This window comes from Syngnathus leptorhynchus, chromosome 22, assembly GCF_054491065.1.
Source record: "Syngnathus leptorhynchus isolate UIUO chromosome 22, UIUO_Slep, whole genome shotgun sequence".
In the NCBI taxonomy this organism is placed as follows: domain Eukaryota; kingdom Metazoa; phylum Chordata; class Actinopteri; order Syngnathiformes; family Syngnathidae; genus Syngnathus; species Syngnathus leptorhynchus.
In genome coordinates, this window is record NC_141216.1 from 1,325,447 (window position 1) to 1,341,206 (window position 15,760).

General features: G+C 40.2%; 1 protein-coding gene across 1 annotated transcript; it reads left to right on the forward strand.

The window, feature by feature from the left end:
* Nucleotides 1-2,019: 2,019 nt before the first annotated feature.
* On the forward strand, nt 2,020-12,496 carry uts2r1 (urotensin 2 receptor 1). Its single transcript, XM_085903821.1, has 4 exons — nt 2,020-2,422; nt 2,660-3,384; nt 3,776-4,154; nt 11,651-12,496. Exons 2-3 carry the CDS (start codon nt 2,671-2,673, stop codon nt 4,151-4,153), a joined length of 1,092 nt encoding a protein of 363 aa, XP_085759947.1. The 5' UTR covers nt 2,020-2,422; nt 2,660-2,670; the 3' UTR covers nt 4,154; nt 11,651-12,496.
* Nucleotides 12,497-15,760: the final 3,264 nt, after the last annotated feature.

A 15,760-nucleotide genomic window follows, 5' to 3' on the forward strand; every position in this document is an offset into this window, starting at 1 on the left:
ACCACAAATGTACCAGGGGACAGACAGCGTGTTCCCAGACAGCACCATGAAAAAAATGGGCATTGCCTGCTGTGGTTTGGCTAGACTCGCTGATCCATAAACATACTGGACATGTATTTTGCTCACAGTAGATCAGTCTCAAGCCATTTTTTAATGATTTAATTGGATTCACATCTTCCCTTCACCATTTACATAATTGTGGCGCTCACAGAATGTGCAAAATGAAATCATCTGCAAAATGGCAGACTCAATCCTGGGTGACATTTGCAATGATGCCACACATTCATTTCTGCACTCACTCACAGACTGACTTGTTTTGGCTTCCTTCCACCTGAGAGATTTCTTTAAATAATTCTGTTGCGTCTCTATCAGTAGCTGTTGGCCACAATGAAACAGTTGAGAGGAATGATTCACATTTTTGGGTTGTTTTATGAGCTTTTCATCTTTGCTCTAAGTTGATTTGCTGCACATTCATTTTTAACGATGAATCTCAAAGTGTCTCTTTCCTCCATTGAGCTGACAAACTTCCTTCTCTCTCCAGCAGAACAAATAAAATAGCAGACAACAGTTGTGCCTTGCCAAGGCTTCCCGCTTTGAAGCGAGGATGCATAATGCATGTTGCACACTCTTTATGATATCAAATGGCGTAGCGAAGCGCGTGTAGCTCATACCCTTGAAAATGATGCAAATGTTCTTTTCAAGCACTTGGAAGCGTTTTGCCAAATTGCATTTTCCCATCGGCTCAAATGTACACTCATTTGAAAGCGCTAGAATATATTTCACTAAATCAACTGAGTACAAGCGGAAAAAAAAACCAAAACCATTTTTTTTTAGCCACACTCTAAGGTAGCGATACCGCACTTTGGTTGCGATGACTAATCACAACTAGTTCTACTTCTTTTGCTGACATATATATATATTTTTTTGGGGCGGTTGGCAAATACTTTTTGCATGCTCCAAAAATATTTGCCAACCACCATAGGAAAGTCAACATAATTAGAAAATGAGGAATTTAGGTGCTAGTCCTAGTTCTAATGTGCCACGTTAGATAATTGACTTTGGCTATTTTCTCATTTTTCCAGTAATCTTTAACTCATCCTCGTGGGGAAAAATGAATTAATCTTCAACTTTTTCAGAAAGATTTTTAGCAGGCTTTAAAACTTTTTTTTTTTTTTGGGTGGACCCCCGGAGCAAACGTTTCTCATCTACTTGTGACAATGACTCCGATTTTTACTCCCAAGTGGTCTCAGGAGAATTTTGACAAAAATAAGATAAAATATTTCGAGTGTTGCCTGTGAAAACCTCTACACAAACACAAACAGATGAAATAAGTTCCTTCCTGCTAGAAGAAAAGCATTCCTGAAAGATTGAGTGCTCTACAAGCTCCTGTTTTTGTCTCCAAGGAAACCAAGCAATTCAACAATTCAGGTACTGACATTTTCTGTGTGACTTTGCCATTCACTGCAGTCACATCATGGGCGGGGCTAGCATGCCTGCATTGGGTGCTGCCCAACCTCCAATTTAAGAGATATAAATCTCTGCTCTTTGCTTTTCCTTCCTTTGCAGCCGTGATGTGTTTCCTTGCTAATGAGATGTGACAAGAAGCCACCCAGCATCACCCACACTTGAAGCAGCAGTGATCAATTACTGATCACTAGCGATTCCTCGTCATGCTTGCTAGCTTTGGTCACCTCTCCATTCATATGACATGTTGATGGATGCCATTGTTGAAGTGTCTACTGTCTTTGGAGTGGGCAATTGCATTTATTTTTATCTTTGCCATTGAGTCTCGGGTCACAGTGTGTGATACATCGGTGTGGAAATGCGCAAGGGTTAGAGAGAGAAGGCATTTCCTGCATACCTCACCATTGGCAGATCTTCTCTGCCGTCCTTTTTTTTTTTTCATAGTAATAGAGCCTCACTTGCTCACCCCCCTCCCTCACTGCCTCTCTACCTCACTCACTCTCACCCACCCACCCACCCACACACACAATCACACACACTGGCGGATTCCCCGAGACGGGTGGAAGCTTAAATGCGATCGTCGTTTCTCTGTCATCTTCAGATCATTCAACATGTTATTTTTCTGAAAATCTTGGATTTTCTTTTCCTTTGCTCCTTCCACATCCCAACTTTGCTGGAAAGCTGAATAGATGCAACAGAAGTTGTGAGACTGATTTAAAACGGCACCTTGAAGACCATTAAGAGATTTTCATCACTGGATCATTTGCTAGTCAAGTGAATCAAAAAAAATTCCAGTCACCTTTTTGTTTCACGTCATGGAAACCTTGTAAACGCTGCTTTTATGGAGTGTGAAATTTTGGATGTACGAGCCAAGTTTGGAAGGAAAAAGTCCGACAAAAGCATGGCTGATGGAACTGCTGCGACGTGCTGAAGCTTTCTTTCAAACAAGACAACACAGGTACCAACTTGCATGGCTATTTGATTACAGTTAAAAAGGGCAGACTTGTGTAAATGAATTTAAACAATCACACCAAAATACTACCAACAACTTGCCCTAAGCTATTTTCAGAGCTGCTTTAGAAGCCTCAAGAGCGAGCGAGCGTATGCTTTCCTCATTGTCCAAGGTTACTCATTGGCCAGAGTTCAACCCGATGGAGGATGCTTTTTTGAATCACTCCTCCTATTTGGGTTCTAGTCTCTTCAGAAATGACCACGGTGTCCATGGAGCCCGTCGGAGTCCTGGTGGAGAGGAGCGCCAATGTCACCGAGCCCCCTCAGAGCGCTCACGAGGACCCGGCGGCCACCTTCACCATTGGCACCATTCTCTCCATCATGTTTCTCGTGGGAGTCTTGGGAAACATCTACACCCTGGTGGTGATGTGCCATTCCATGCGGAGCGCCGCTTCCATGTACATTTATATCATCAACCTGGCTTTGGCAGATCTCCTGTATCTTCTCACCATCCCGTTCGTGGTGTGTACGCACTTCTTGAAGCGCTGGTACTTTGGGGACGTGGGTTGTCGGATCCTGATCAGCATGGACTTCCTGACCATGCACGCCAGTATCTTCACGCTGACTATCATGAGTACAGAGCGCTACTTTGCGGTGCTCAGACCGTTGGATACGGTCAAACGCTCCAAAAAGTATCGCAAAGCCATCGCGTTACTGGTTTGGGGCGCGTCTCTTATCCTCACCTTACCCATGATCGTAAGCATTCAGTTAATGAAGGTGGGCAACAAGGCCATGTGTCTTCCCACCTTGTCATCCCTGTCCTATAAGATTTACATCACCTTCCTTTTTTGCACGAGCATCGTCGCCCCCGGACTGATCATCGGCTACCTTTACATCCAACTGGCTCGGACTTACTGGGTTTCACAAACGGTGACGTTCAAAACCACCAATAAGCTTCCCAACCTGAAGGTCAGTGGATATCTCTTACGATAAATGTTTTGTTTTAGGAATCAGTATTTAGGCTATGGTGACTCAGGCAGCTATAAAAACACACACCCCCCCCTTGTTTTTGGGCCCCTGCCCTTCTTGATCACATGACTGAGATTGAATATGAATTGATCTGTTTGCTCTTTCTCACAAACACATTGGCAACGGACGTCACTGTCAACGGACTCGTGTCAAGTGCACACATGATAAGAGAACATCTGAGTGAGCGTGATGAGGCATTCAGCTTCACAATTACAATCTGGTCTTTTGGGCAGTGGCCAAATTGCAGCCACGCACGCTATCAAAATGCAACAGCCATCGCCAGGGCTGGGAATTGCTGACATATTCTTTGTGGTTTATCTCCCCCCCAAAGGTTCTCTACCTGATTTTCACCATCGTGCTCCTCTTTTGGGCATGTTTTTTGCCTTTTTGGATCTGGCAACTCCTGGGTCAGTACCGTCCGTCACTGCCCCTGTCCTCCACGGCCAAGCGCAACATCAATTACCTGACGACGTGTCTGACGTACTCCAACAGCTGCATCAACCCCTTCCTATACACACTGCTCACCAAGAACTACAAGGAATATTTGAGGAAGCACAACCGCTCGTGGTCGGCTGGGAGTTTTTTTGACAGGAGAGGCCGTATGCAGCGCTCGCCGCGCAGGTCGCCGTCCGCAAGCAGTCAGCAGTGTACGGAGAGTTTCATGCTCACGCGCACGGCCTCCTTGCGTGCCCACAACAGCAGCTTGTGAGGTACGTAGGCACGCCTATCTTGTGCTAGCAGACAGTAGATGTTGCAAACACTTCTTCAGAGCGTTTTTTGGAGGAAGGGAAACATTTCGTCTGAATTTATGCACGTGTCAACGTGGCTATTTTATGAAAGGTCGTCAGACACATCATTCCGGGTTCCCTCCCTCTCACACAAACAACAGAGACACTCATTTGGCAAATGTTTTCTTCAGAGGAAACTTGAGAAATTGATTGTTGTGTGACCAAGTGGAATGTGGGCAGATATAGGCGTTCATTTCCTATCGCGATTGTCCTCATTCGTGCTGCAGGCCAGCTGACTTTGAGCAAGTGGCCAGGCTACATCCTGGACTGGTTGTCAGCCAAATACAGGACACTCGCATTTCCATTGTTTTGTTCACCAAGCTCAGATTTACAGATCAAACATTCAACATTTTGACGAGAGGTTAAAACATTCATCGTGGCTTACCCGGGTCGCTCACTTGAGGGTCGCAATACGAGCCCGAAGGCAGTCGACAGCGGTATTGGTTGATATCTAAATAAAGAAGAAAGATAAATCAATAAATGCACAATTTTTTTATTATTTATGATGACATTTTTACTTTGGATTGTGGGTCATGATTACATGACATTTTCTTGCACATTTTTATTTAATAACACTCAAGAATGTTACATCAAGTGACTAATAGGTTTTTAGGATGGTGTCTGTTCGTTACTCATTGGGAACCCAAGTGTAAAAATAGATTTCTTTGCGTGAACTTTACAACCCCGCAATAAAAATATTGACCCATATTCATTGTATTATGCAGAAACACAGAGCATTTAGCATAAAAGCAAAGTTTCACGCTGACATTTGATTCATTTTCTTATCAACAAAAAGAAACGGTCTCCCGGGAAACACTGGCAGCCTTTGAAAAATACATGTGGCAATAAATTGCCTTTTCAGCAGTCGCTCATTTGTGACCAGTCGGTGGTAACATTTTTCTTTTTTTGAAAACCATTACAAACTCTGTTTTGTTGTTCTGTCTGGCTTTCCTTTGATGATTTTATTGCGAGTCTCGAGAGTGCGGCGGTTTTACTGCTCAATTCTCAAGTGGACCATAAAGGTTCCTCGATAAAATATGGCAGGTTAAAAACACGAATCGGCACAGTGACAGATCCCTGGCTGCCAATTGCAAAGTGCCTCCAAGTCATAATGACGCTCGATGGTATCGTGATTACAACAACAAAAGGCCAGCGGACTCAGGAAATGGCAGGCATAAAGCATTGCTAGCGAGCGAGCGCCGTGCTTGATACTTTTGGATATTCGCTGCGGCTACTGTTTTGCACTGGAAAGTCCCTCTCAAGTGACCAAGATTAGCATTAAAAGGCCATGAACGGGACAATAATCATTGATGAAGACAATGGTTTAGGGCACTAATGAAATGCTGTCTCAGCAACAATAGCAAGCCCATCCATATTTAATAGGTGGAAGTGTCAAGGGAAAAAGAATGAGTAATTCCACATGAAAACGTGTTTTGTAACAGTGATTAGCGGCTCCACTTTGGAAGTTCTCCATATATGGTTGCATGGGCATGGGCGGGCGGGCGTCTTCCTTTCACGGCAGACAAGGGAAGGAAATGGACAATGTAAGGAAGGGGAAATTAAAAAAAGAGCCATGACCATATTTAATGGACCTTTTGAAGTACAGTCATGTGCCAACGTGTGAACGTATCGGCCGCACTAATCTTATTCTTCGACACGCGCGCATTTTTACTAGAAAGGAAAAGATCTCGACATAATTCTTTTTGCGGCGCTGCTAACGTCAGCAATACGCGTTCAAACAATCCCCGATCCGTGATGAGCATGTTGGAGAAGAAATGAGGAATTTAACAGGTTGTCATTTTCTTGCCTCAGTCATAAGAGAGAAACGTAATAGCAGTGGGACTCGTGTCTTCTAACACACTTAATGAAAGGTCTGACAGACTAAATGAGAGGTCATCTCTTTAAAGGTCATCTGGTGATGCAGACAATAACTCATTTCTCCACTAGCATGTTTATGAAAGACTTGCTGATCTTACAAGATGATTACAGTGACTTGACCCACAAATGGTAATTGATGGGAGTTTTTCTTCTTCCTGGGAATGTAGTCAAGAGGCTGTAGCCTCTTGAAAAGTGTCCAATTTAATTAGGTCTTCTGAAGATTTCATGCCTATTTATATATACATTGAAAGTAAGTGGGAATGTACTAATTGCTTGAAATAGCTAACCAATGGTGGCTTCAAATGGCTTATTTATATTCAGTGTATAGTGTTAAGGACTCTTCATACATATGTAAATATCCCTCCCTCCTTTTATTTTTTGCTTGTTTCCTATGGATGGACTAACAAAATAGTAAGACAATCCAAGTAAGAGTGTGCAATGCTGGGAGAAAAAAAAAAAGAGGATTGCAAAACTACTGTTGGTGCCACATCATCTTCTTAAGGCAATATAAACCAAAAAATGTCAATGATTTCTCGAGGATGAGTTAAGACGCAATGTTCAGGTGTGTTTTGAGAAGCCTTAAAGAGAATTTCTGGCCTCTTTCATCACGAGTCATCACCTGCTCGCAGAAGCGGCGAGATGAGCTGTGAAGATTGTCAGTGCAGTGCTGTCGCTCATCCTGATTGATATTTTGTCCCACTGTGCAACTGCAGAGGCATGACTTTCTGCATTCAGGTTAGCCGAGATGGATGCTGACCTTGTAAAAATGAATAATATCACTTTTATAGAAGCACTTTCCCCCCCGTGACGGCTGCCTCGTACGTCATCACTCTGTACCTGGCGGCTTAAATCCCAATGGGACATTTCTTCCCCCCCACCTTTCAAAATACCAATCGTTGCTAATTTTTGGGGGATTTGATCAGAGCTTATTATCAAGCCAAGATGCTGCTGACGAGCTACCTGACGGAATTCTCATGAATATTTCAGGTGCATTGGGACGTGGAAGGAGAGGATTTGATCGATTAATATTCAAAGTATTCACAAAAGTCTCTTTCCATTCATGTTGTGCATTGCATTTCATATTCAGGTTCAAAAGATAAGTTCAATTTCTATTTGGGGAGTAATAATCACTAAATGAGGAAAACTGCAGAGTAAGATGCACGTGGAGCTGAATAAAAATGAGACGTCTTTCTGTAGATATTAGTAGCTGAGTAGTAGATATGAGAAGTGTCATTTATCATTTTTTTCGTCCATGTCCATTAAGAGTCGTTAATTGTAGGAGCTGAGTCTTTTTTTTTTTTTATATTATAAAATGGCCTTTTTTTTATTTTTTACAGATTTTAGGGACCTTGTTTTCAAAAGTATTTTTCTTCCATAAAAATCTTGCATCTTGTCAAGCAGGCAAGTTGATATCCTGGTTGCCCTTGTAATGATAGAAGATGAGTATCATCCATCACTGTAAGGCCTTCAAATCTGTGTTTGCTGAAAGATGCTCACTCTTTGGGCCTAATCTGAGCCAATCAATCAAAATCCTCCACCAGCACCATCAATAAAAAAAAAAAAAAGTTTCTCTCACAAAAGAGTGCGCTCATGCTCTCTTTTGTTCTTTCCTTCACAATATGAACATAAATATCAATATTTTCTTCAGCGCTTCAATCAAAAATCTGTATTGTATTTCTTTTTCCTTCACTTCAGTGGAAGCAAAACCACCCTGAGGATATTTTTGACATTGGAAAGTTTGTGTGAACAAATCTGTCTTTCTACTTTTGGCGTGAAGTGATTTCAAAAGCAAGCGATCGAGCCCAATTCTCAAACGGCAGTTGGTAAAACTTTGAAATTCACTCACACTAAGTGACTAACGTAAGGCATGAAGTGGGAACGCAAAGACATTTGACATTCAAGTGGCAACAAGGATAAACAAGACATTTCCAATAAACGCTGGTTCTCACAGATTTTTGGGCCTTATTGTGTGGCCATGTTATTAATTAGCATGCTAATACAAATAGAATCCTCTCAAGGGACAGATTATGCACTTGAAAACATTCCAAATCCGCCCCCATTATGTGAATCACAAATCCCAAATGCTTTAGGGCTAATCTAAAATCCTACTGGCTCACCATCATAAACTATGATCTTTTTTTTAATTATTATTATTATTAACATAATGAGCCAGAATGATGTCAATGAGTAATTATTAGCATGTAGAATGTCAAAATGAATCCTATCAATTAAAATCATGCAAGGTGAATGAAGTCAATTGGGAATTTCTTATTTTTGATTCAAATCATTTTGTTACATCCCTAATATGTATTTAAATATTTGTTCTCTCAATAAACAGAATACTAAGTAACTTAATTGGTAATTGAAGTGTTGACCTACTGAGGCTACACAGCCTTTCAATGTCAATAGCCACTGAAATGAAGTTATTATGTTGTCAGATTAGAGAATCAACTCGCTGACATTGGAGATTAGTGTAAATCCTGATATCAACACCCAAAATGAACCACTGGCTAAATCCGATAACACCCCTAACAAACAGTGTGTATTGAATTTGCCGTGATTCATCTTGGCAATTTTCACAGAATAAAGTGACAAATGACACGGCTTGAGGGAGCGAATTATGACAGATGTTAACAGTTAACACATTCGGAGTTTATTATTTTTGAAACTGAAGATGTTGAGTAGCCAGATGTTGGGGGTTTTTTTTTTTTGCTCTCTGCAGTGAGCTTTTAAGACACAAAAAAGGCAGTGGAAAAAAAAAATCTTTAGCCTTGAACTACTTTCAAACTTCATCAAGTAACTTCATGAAGCCAACCAAAACAGCTTACATAACATGTAGCGACTGGTCTAGTCTTTAATTGGACTTAGTTTTTAATTTATGTCGGCTGGGATTCATTTGTGTCCCTGAAGAGGATAAGCCATAGAAAATGGATGGATGTCAAAATAATGCAACATTGTATCTTCCAACTTCTGTAAATATGACGGATTTTGATGTCACGGCGAGCTTACGTAGCTGTGACTATTTTTCCTAAAAAAGCTTGTGAGACATTTTGTCACTATTTTCTATTATTGAAATGCACAAATGATTTGGGTGTGAACAGATGTGATATATGAATAGTTTCATTATTTCCCGATGACCAAGTCATCATTGTAGAAATGCCTCGTAACTTGGCCCATCAAACAGGAAAATCAGTATTCTTGCCTGGCTTCACTTTAAAGCTTTATTAAATCTGAAGCACTTCTTTCAATTATTCCGTGAAAAAGGAACGAAAAGCCGAGGATCAATGGCCCGAAACTACAGAAGATGTACCAGAAAGGAATAAAAAAAAAATGCTCATCTTCTTTCTTACAACTTGTGATTCAGCCGCAGAGGACGAGGCGGCCGAGAAATTTCAACCTACACTGGTGGACGGTGATGAATCAGAATCACTTGACATGGCTGAGTGGATGGCCGGCCACCGCAAATGGAAAAGCCTGCAAATTTCTTTCAACACTGCAAGACCATTCTCACTTTTAGACCACAGAAACAGACTTGCTCGAGGAAATTAATTTGGGCAGCTGTGGATAACAACTAGAACCATTAGTATCACGTACATGTCAATTGTCATAAAAAATGATCTTGCAAGACAACCGTGCCTGATATCAGATCTGCATTTAAGGCAACCAATTCAATTATTTCGTTATCAATTGCATTCGACATCTCTGATTTCTTATTTTCCAAAGATGATATGTGTAATTCACCGAGTGTGAAAAGAGTCCAAGAGAACCACGGCCCTTCAGCCACATAGGATCAATAGCCTTTACAAAGCACCAATGGTGCAGCCGCTGTATTGAGTTTGTCTTTAGTCTGCAGTTCTATGGCATTTAATCCTGGAAATTAGGGCTCTTTTGTTCAACATCAATACGTCTCCCCGAGTAATCGCGGCCATCTCGCAAATCTCGTTCACGCTTGATTGCTTTTAGTCAAGTGAAATTTGACATGCGGACATAAACATGGTCGGGCTCCACCTTGACATAAATAGCCAACGGCAGTTGCAGAGGAGTCGCAAGTGTACAAGCCAAGTTCACAGAAAAATATTGGGCATTCCATGTTATCTGTTATAGAGGTCAAATATGACACGATGGGCTGGACTGTGAGATTTATGCATACCTTGTTGGAAGATAAAAATCCCCTCATACAAGGTTGTTCAAAGGTCAAGGGCTGCTGTTGGATATTCTATTTCAGACATGCGATGGCATAATCTCTTTTTTAAAACACTTCATGGCCGACTGCTTGACTTTGTAAAAATCTACAAGGAGCCACACGGAGAGGAAAAGTTGTCACTCGTAGGTTAGCTCAGCAGTTAGCATGGAATATTTATTGCTTTTAAACTTAAGGGCCGAATCTTTGCACAACATTGATATCTGCAGTTTGTGAAATCATCGTATGACCTCAAGCGTTCATCACGAAGCGATAAACAAGCCCACGGTTCCTGACACCCCTCCCCTTTGTCGACACACCGAGAAGTGCTCCGACCCTTTTATGTGTCCTCCATTACGATGCCTTTGCACATAGGGGCAAAATATGCACCTCATTGGATGCTGCTGCCATGTCGGTGATAACTGGGCCATTTGACTATCACTACTGAGAGAGGACAGTGGGAGTGATTGTGAAGGAGAGACATTAGCGCAAATAGCCAAGTGCACAGGTGTCAAATGAACATAGAGGGCCGGCCAATGGCTAGGAGAAGTTGGGATTCCTATTTTCTGCTGCCGGCTATTCAAGTGCCACTCAATTGCTAAGTAGAGGGGGACAAGGAGGACAAGCACTAACCTCCACGTGACCCTTAAGTGTTTTTGGAAAGGAGAGGCGGATAGACACCTTTTAATCGATAAACGTTTGATCAACTGAAATTGTCATGAAGCAAATGGTTGAATTGTAAATCCAAGTTAAGCACAGTTTGTTTGGTTACCGTGGAGATAAAAACAAGTCCAGCAGTGTTAGATCACAAGTTTAAATATATCTAGCAGCAATGAAAAGGTAGTACAAGTGGCATGCAATACTCCTATTTTGATGATCTGAAAAACTAAACAGACACATGTCAGGTTCGACCAAAAAATACCCTACGAAACTATTTGGGGGATTCTATTAATAGCCGTGTCAGCCTTAATGTTCCATGCTCTGCTTTGTCATTGTGGTCCACCTCTATTTTTCATGCCTACAATCTGTATGGTCAAGGAGCGAGTCTCAAATCTTATCAGAATGTCAAACATAAAAGAAATGAGAAGCTAATCAACACGTCGGTGTAATGTAATGATTTTCATCCCAGCCACAAAAACGGAGAGCTACATCTCGCCTGATGTGTTGTGACACAAATCAATGATACCTGCACTATTTGTTTAGCCTACAGGACTCCTTGTAAATGTTAATGTGCGCATTGACGTTCCAGATTGAGATATATATGGGGGAGTCGACCACTTCTTGGTCCAACGTGTGCTGGGCATGATCACAGAAGCAAATGCTACATAAATAGACTCAATGTGTTCTCTGTCCTTGACAGATCTGCCGGAAGTGTGCTGAATGAAGAAAAAGGACCAAAGAACCACATGGAAATGGCTCATTATCTCTGTGAAATTGACAGAATAAGAAAGATGAAGTTTTTCGAACCTCTGCTCGAAATACACTTTCATGATGAACCTTTACGTATGCTATGTATCATCTGCGCTCCTTGTTTCGCAATATGTGAGTCTGCATGAATATGTGTCCAAAAAAATGTGCTTAGGTTGTTAAGGCTAATGCAGTACTCTCTATACTTCATTTCCACAAGCTTGTGTCATGAAGTCTTGAGTTTAAGCCCTGCTGATGTTAAAGCTGCTAAAAATAACAATGTCCATCTGTGAAACAAATGGCGTGTTCTTGTTTTTCTTAGAATTGATATATGTATAGTTGGCTTCAGTTGCTCATGAATTGTTTATTTAAAAAAAAAAAAAAGATTTGGGCACAATGAAAAAAAAAGGCAATATATCTGTCATGCTAGAGGAGAAATGGAAGAAAATAATCAAGTTAGAATATTATGATGATAATTGCCTTGGTAAAATAATGAGACTCTTCTTCTAGTACTACAAAATATCTTGTTTTCTTGTAATATGACGACTATTTGTAGATGTTATTAGTAGTTTCGTTTTTTCAGTGTAGCCCTCTCTACCAAAGACAGAAAGGTGCATCAACTCCAATAAAACGCAACCAGCGCGTATTGTTAGAAAGTAGCACAATGCAAACAAGTTCCTTTTTTTTCTTAAATATTATGATGTGATTTTTTTTTTTTATGTATGTGTAGCTAAAATAAACTGAAATTGCCTGAAATTTCTCAAATGAAAGCACATTTAGTTTCATGCAATTGTATTTTGTTGGGAAACCCAAAAAATCAGAATGTGTTGAATAAAATTGTGTTGAATCTGCGTTTGTTCTGTTTTTTATTTGTAATTAATGACAAGCTTATCAATAACAAGCAACATGTAATATATGATCACATTCTCCGATTTGAAAGTAATTTTGTCCAAGCATGAAGTTGTTCCAGCTATCGATTTGCTGAGCATTAGAAGACAACAGGGCCATCCATGCTGCTGTTAAATCTTTGTACACAAACATAGAAAAACAAGTGACATTGCTACACAATTAGCCTTTGTGAAAGTCTGAACAGACAACCTGAGATGCAAAAAGGTCTTGGCTACATGACTGTGAAATGTCAAGTCGGTGAGAGCCCTATCTCGCTAGCATTCATGGCATTATAAATATAGTCAATTTAATGATGGCCATAAGATTTTGCTTCATGTAATCTTCAGTAAATGTCAACCCCAGTCATTCCTACTGCTTGCATAATATCTTTTATTCACTTTTTTAAAAATTGTCCTCAAGGACTGGAATGTGCAAAATCAGACCGTCATAAAAATATGAAAACTTCTCAATGGTTGACATTTTCAATGACAACATAAACGCAGAGGTAGGCCGACTGTGATTACGACTTGAAACAGAATGAGAACAAAGTCACCTGAAGTTTCTTCTGTTGTATCGGTCTCATTTCTCTATTTACAAACATTTTGGTCCTTGATCTTGCACTTGAAGCCACGCTGGGTGCATTAACCTTTCGAAACAAACGAGCGCCTCTTCTCAAACAGACATTTTATTTTTTTTCCCCCTCCCCAAATATAATTCTTCTTGAAAATAATTTGCAATGAATGATTATGTTGTTGTTGCTGTTGTTTGGTTTGAAATAATTCATCCGTATTTATGGGGAACAAAATGTCAATAAAACAATGGTGGGGGGAAAAAAAAACGACTCCTCCCTACCTTCGTTGTGAGCTAATTAAAAGACTTGACTGACCATCTTACTCAATATAAAATCCCTGCTTCAAAAAAGTTTTTTTTGAGCAAAAATAAAAAAAGATAAACATGCACTATCACAAAGATTATCAACACGACTAAAAAAAAAATAAAGACACTATTAGCAGAGGCAGAACTATGAAAAATTACAATCAATACAAAGTGTGAGGATGATATAGCATTTACTGTAGTTCAAGTCGTGGACTCTATGAATTGTGTGCCAAGTGATTTGTATAGTTTGAAGCAAGCCCATTTACCGTGTGCCCTCTGTGACAAACTAAGACCTCTATCTCCACTTTCCACTTTGAGCAGACATTCATGAAGAAAATGTTGGGAACATTCATCAAACCTATTGTGCAAACTGTACACCCAACCCTAATGTCCCCATTGATCAAACCATTGTTTTTTTTTCTTCCCTTCAAAAATTTTTGACACCTTTATTAATCTATCAGATATGAAATATTGATGTGTAAGATTTTATAAAGAGTTTTTTTTAACGCCAGTGGAATTGTGTTTTAAAAGACATCAAATTGGCCAGTTTATGATGATGGAAATTGGTAACATCATGATGCTAAATTAGAAATCTACAGCAATAGGTGTCAAACTTTGGTTTTCCTAACAATGTTTCGCTCTTCAACTCTATGAATATTATTGCTAGCTTGGTTCAACGTAGCAAAGCAGATTTTGTATGACCATGAGGGTGTTTAAATTCAATTAAATGTCTGCTGGCGGACATTCAAATGATTATGATTCATATCGCAATTGCGCAACCTCAGGGCAAAAATGTGTAATTGCGTGACTTGTATCAATTGAAATCCTGCCGAGGTTCAAAGACAAAACAGTGAGGCAGTCATGCAAAGCATCACCCTGCTCCATAAAGTTCAGCTGCATATATTGATGTTACACACAAGATTGGACTTGTTGCTCTTATTTCAGACTCATCTTACAACAACAGGTGGAACCAATTGGCCTTTTTTCCATCCAAAAAAAGGCCTTTAATTTTCTCCATGAGTCAGTCCTTTGAAGTATTTATTACACCGTACTGTTTATGAAACAGAGCAGTGGTGGGCTATTGATGCCGATGGAACTGTGAAAGTCATTAAAAGTAAATGGTGTGTGTGCACGGGGCACCAGAGCTCACATGGTCAGTGCTTTTGATCAAACATTGTTAGCGCTTTCCTCAAATATTAGGCCTGTGTGGTGACATCAATATTTTTCATGACCGCCATGGTTACGGATCACAAGGACACAAATCCGCAGAGGCTTCATGTAACTATTGTAATTAGTGCACCAAAAAATCAGCCAAACAGAAAAAGTATGGAGCAAAGGGACAATATAAAAGAAAGAAAAATATCCATTTGAATATATCAATGCCATGTTTTTAATCTAAAGAGATTTGGATTTGCACCTATATTTTGCATGTGGTCATTTTAATGAGGCCAACATGTTTTGCATACTGACACAGTCACGAACGTCGTCTGAACTGTTTCCGCAATGTCAAGAATTTGCAGGGAGTCTGCTACATTCATTCCATCCCACAACGGCGCAGACCCCCTCATCAAATGAAGTGCACTCATTCTTGGAAGATATTTTAAGGCTTCCTGTGACATTTGCAGAAATTGGCAGCAAGGATTTTTTGGCGTAATGCATCTCCGATGTCGCCGGACCCTTTAAGAGTTACTTGACAGGTTAATTTGTTTCAGGACAGAAGATGGATCTGGCATCCTAATTGTCCTTATTGGCTCCTTGTAGTCATTGATCACGATAATGACGTTTACTTAGACTGACTGGAATCAATCAAATCATAATGAACACATAGCTACTTCACATAGTGCATAGGCAAAAAGTGTAAATGATAGCTCCTGCACGATAATGACATTCCGCATTTGTCAAGAAAAAAAAAGCTGAACTGAAAATGAAAATTTTCCGCCATGCTGTGTTTCATCTTTTTGATTATTTTTTATTTATGACTTCTTTTTATTCACGTCCACCTTTCTAAAACTAATATAATTTATTGGTGATGTTGCGTACTACTCTTGATTAGGTCTCACTATGCAAGCCTTTCATTTTTTTTGACAGAGCCATTGTTGTCCCCTTTGGAAAACATTTACCTTCCCCCTCCGTCATTAAAGGTGTTTATCAGTTTTCAATCCGACAACTTCATTTACTTGAAGACCGCCATTGAAAATAAGACCCTTGCAAGCCAAGACATCTACAACCCTTAGCGCTCGAATCTTAATTGTCCTTATTGGTTCAGTCAAGGTAATGGCATTGGGTCAGTAATTGCTAG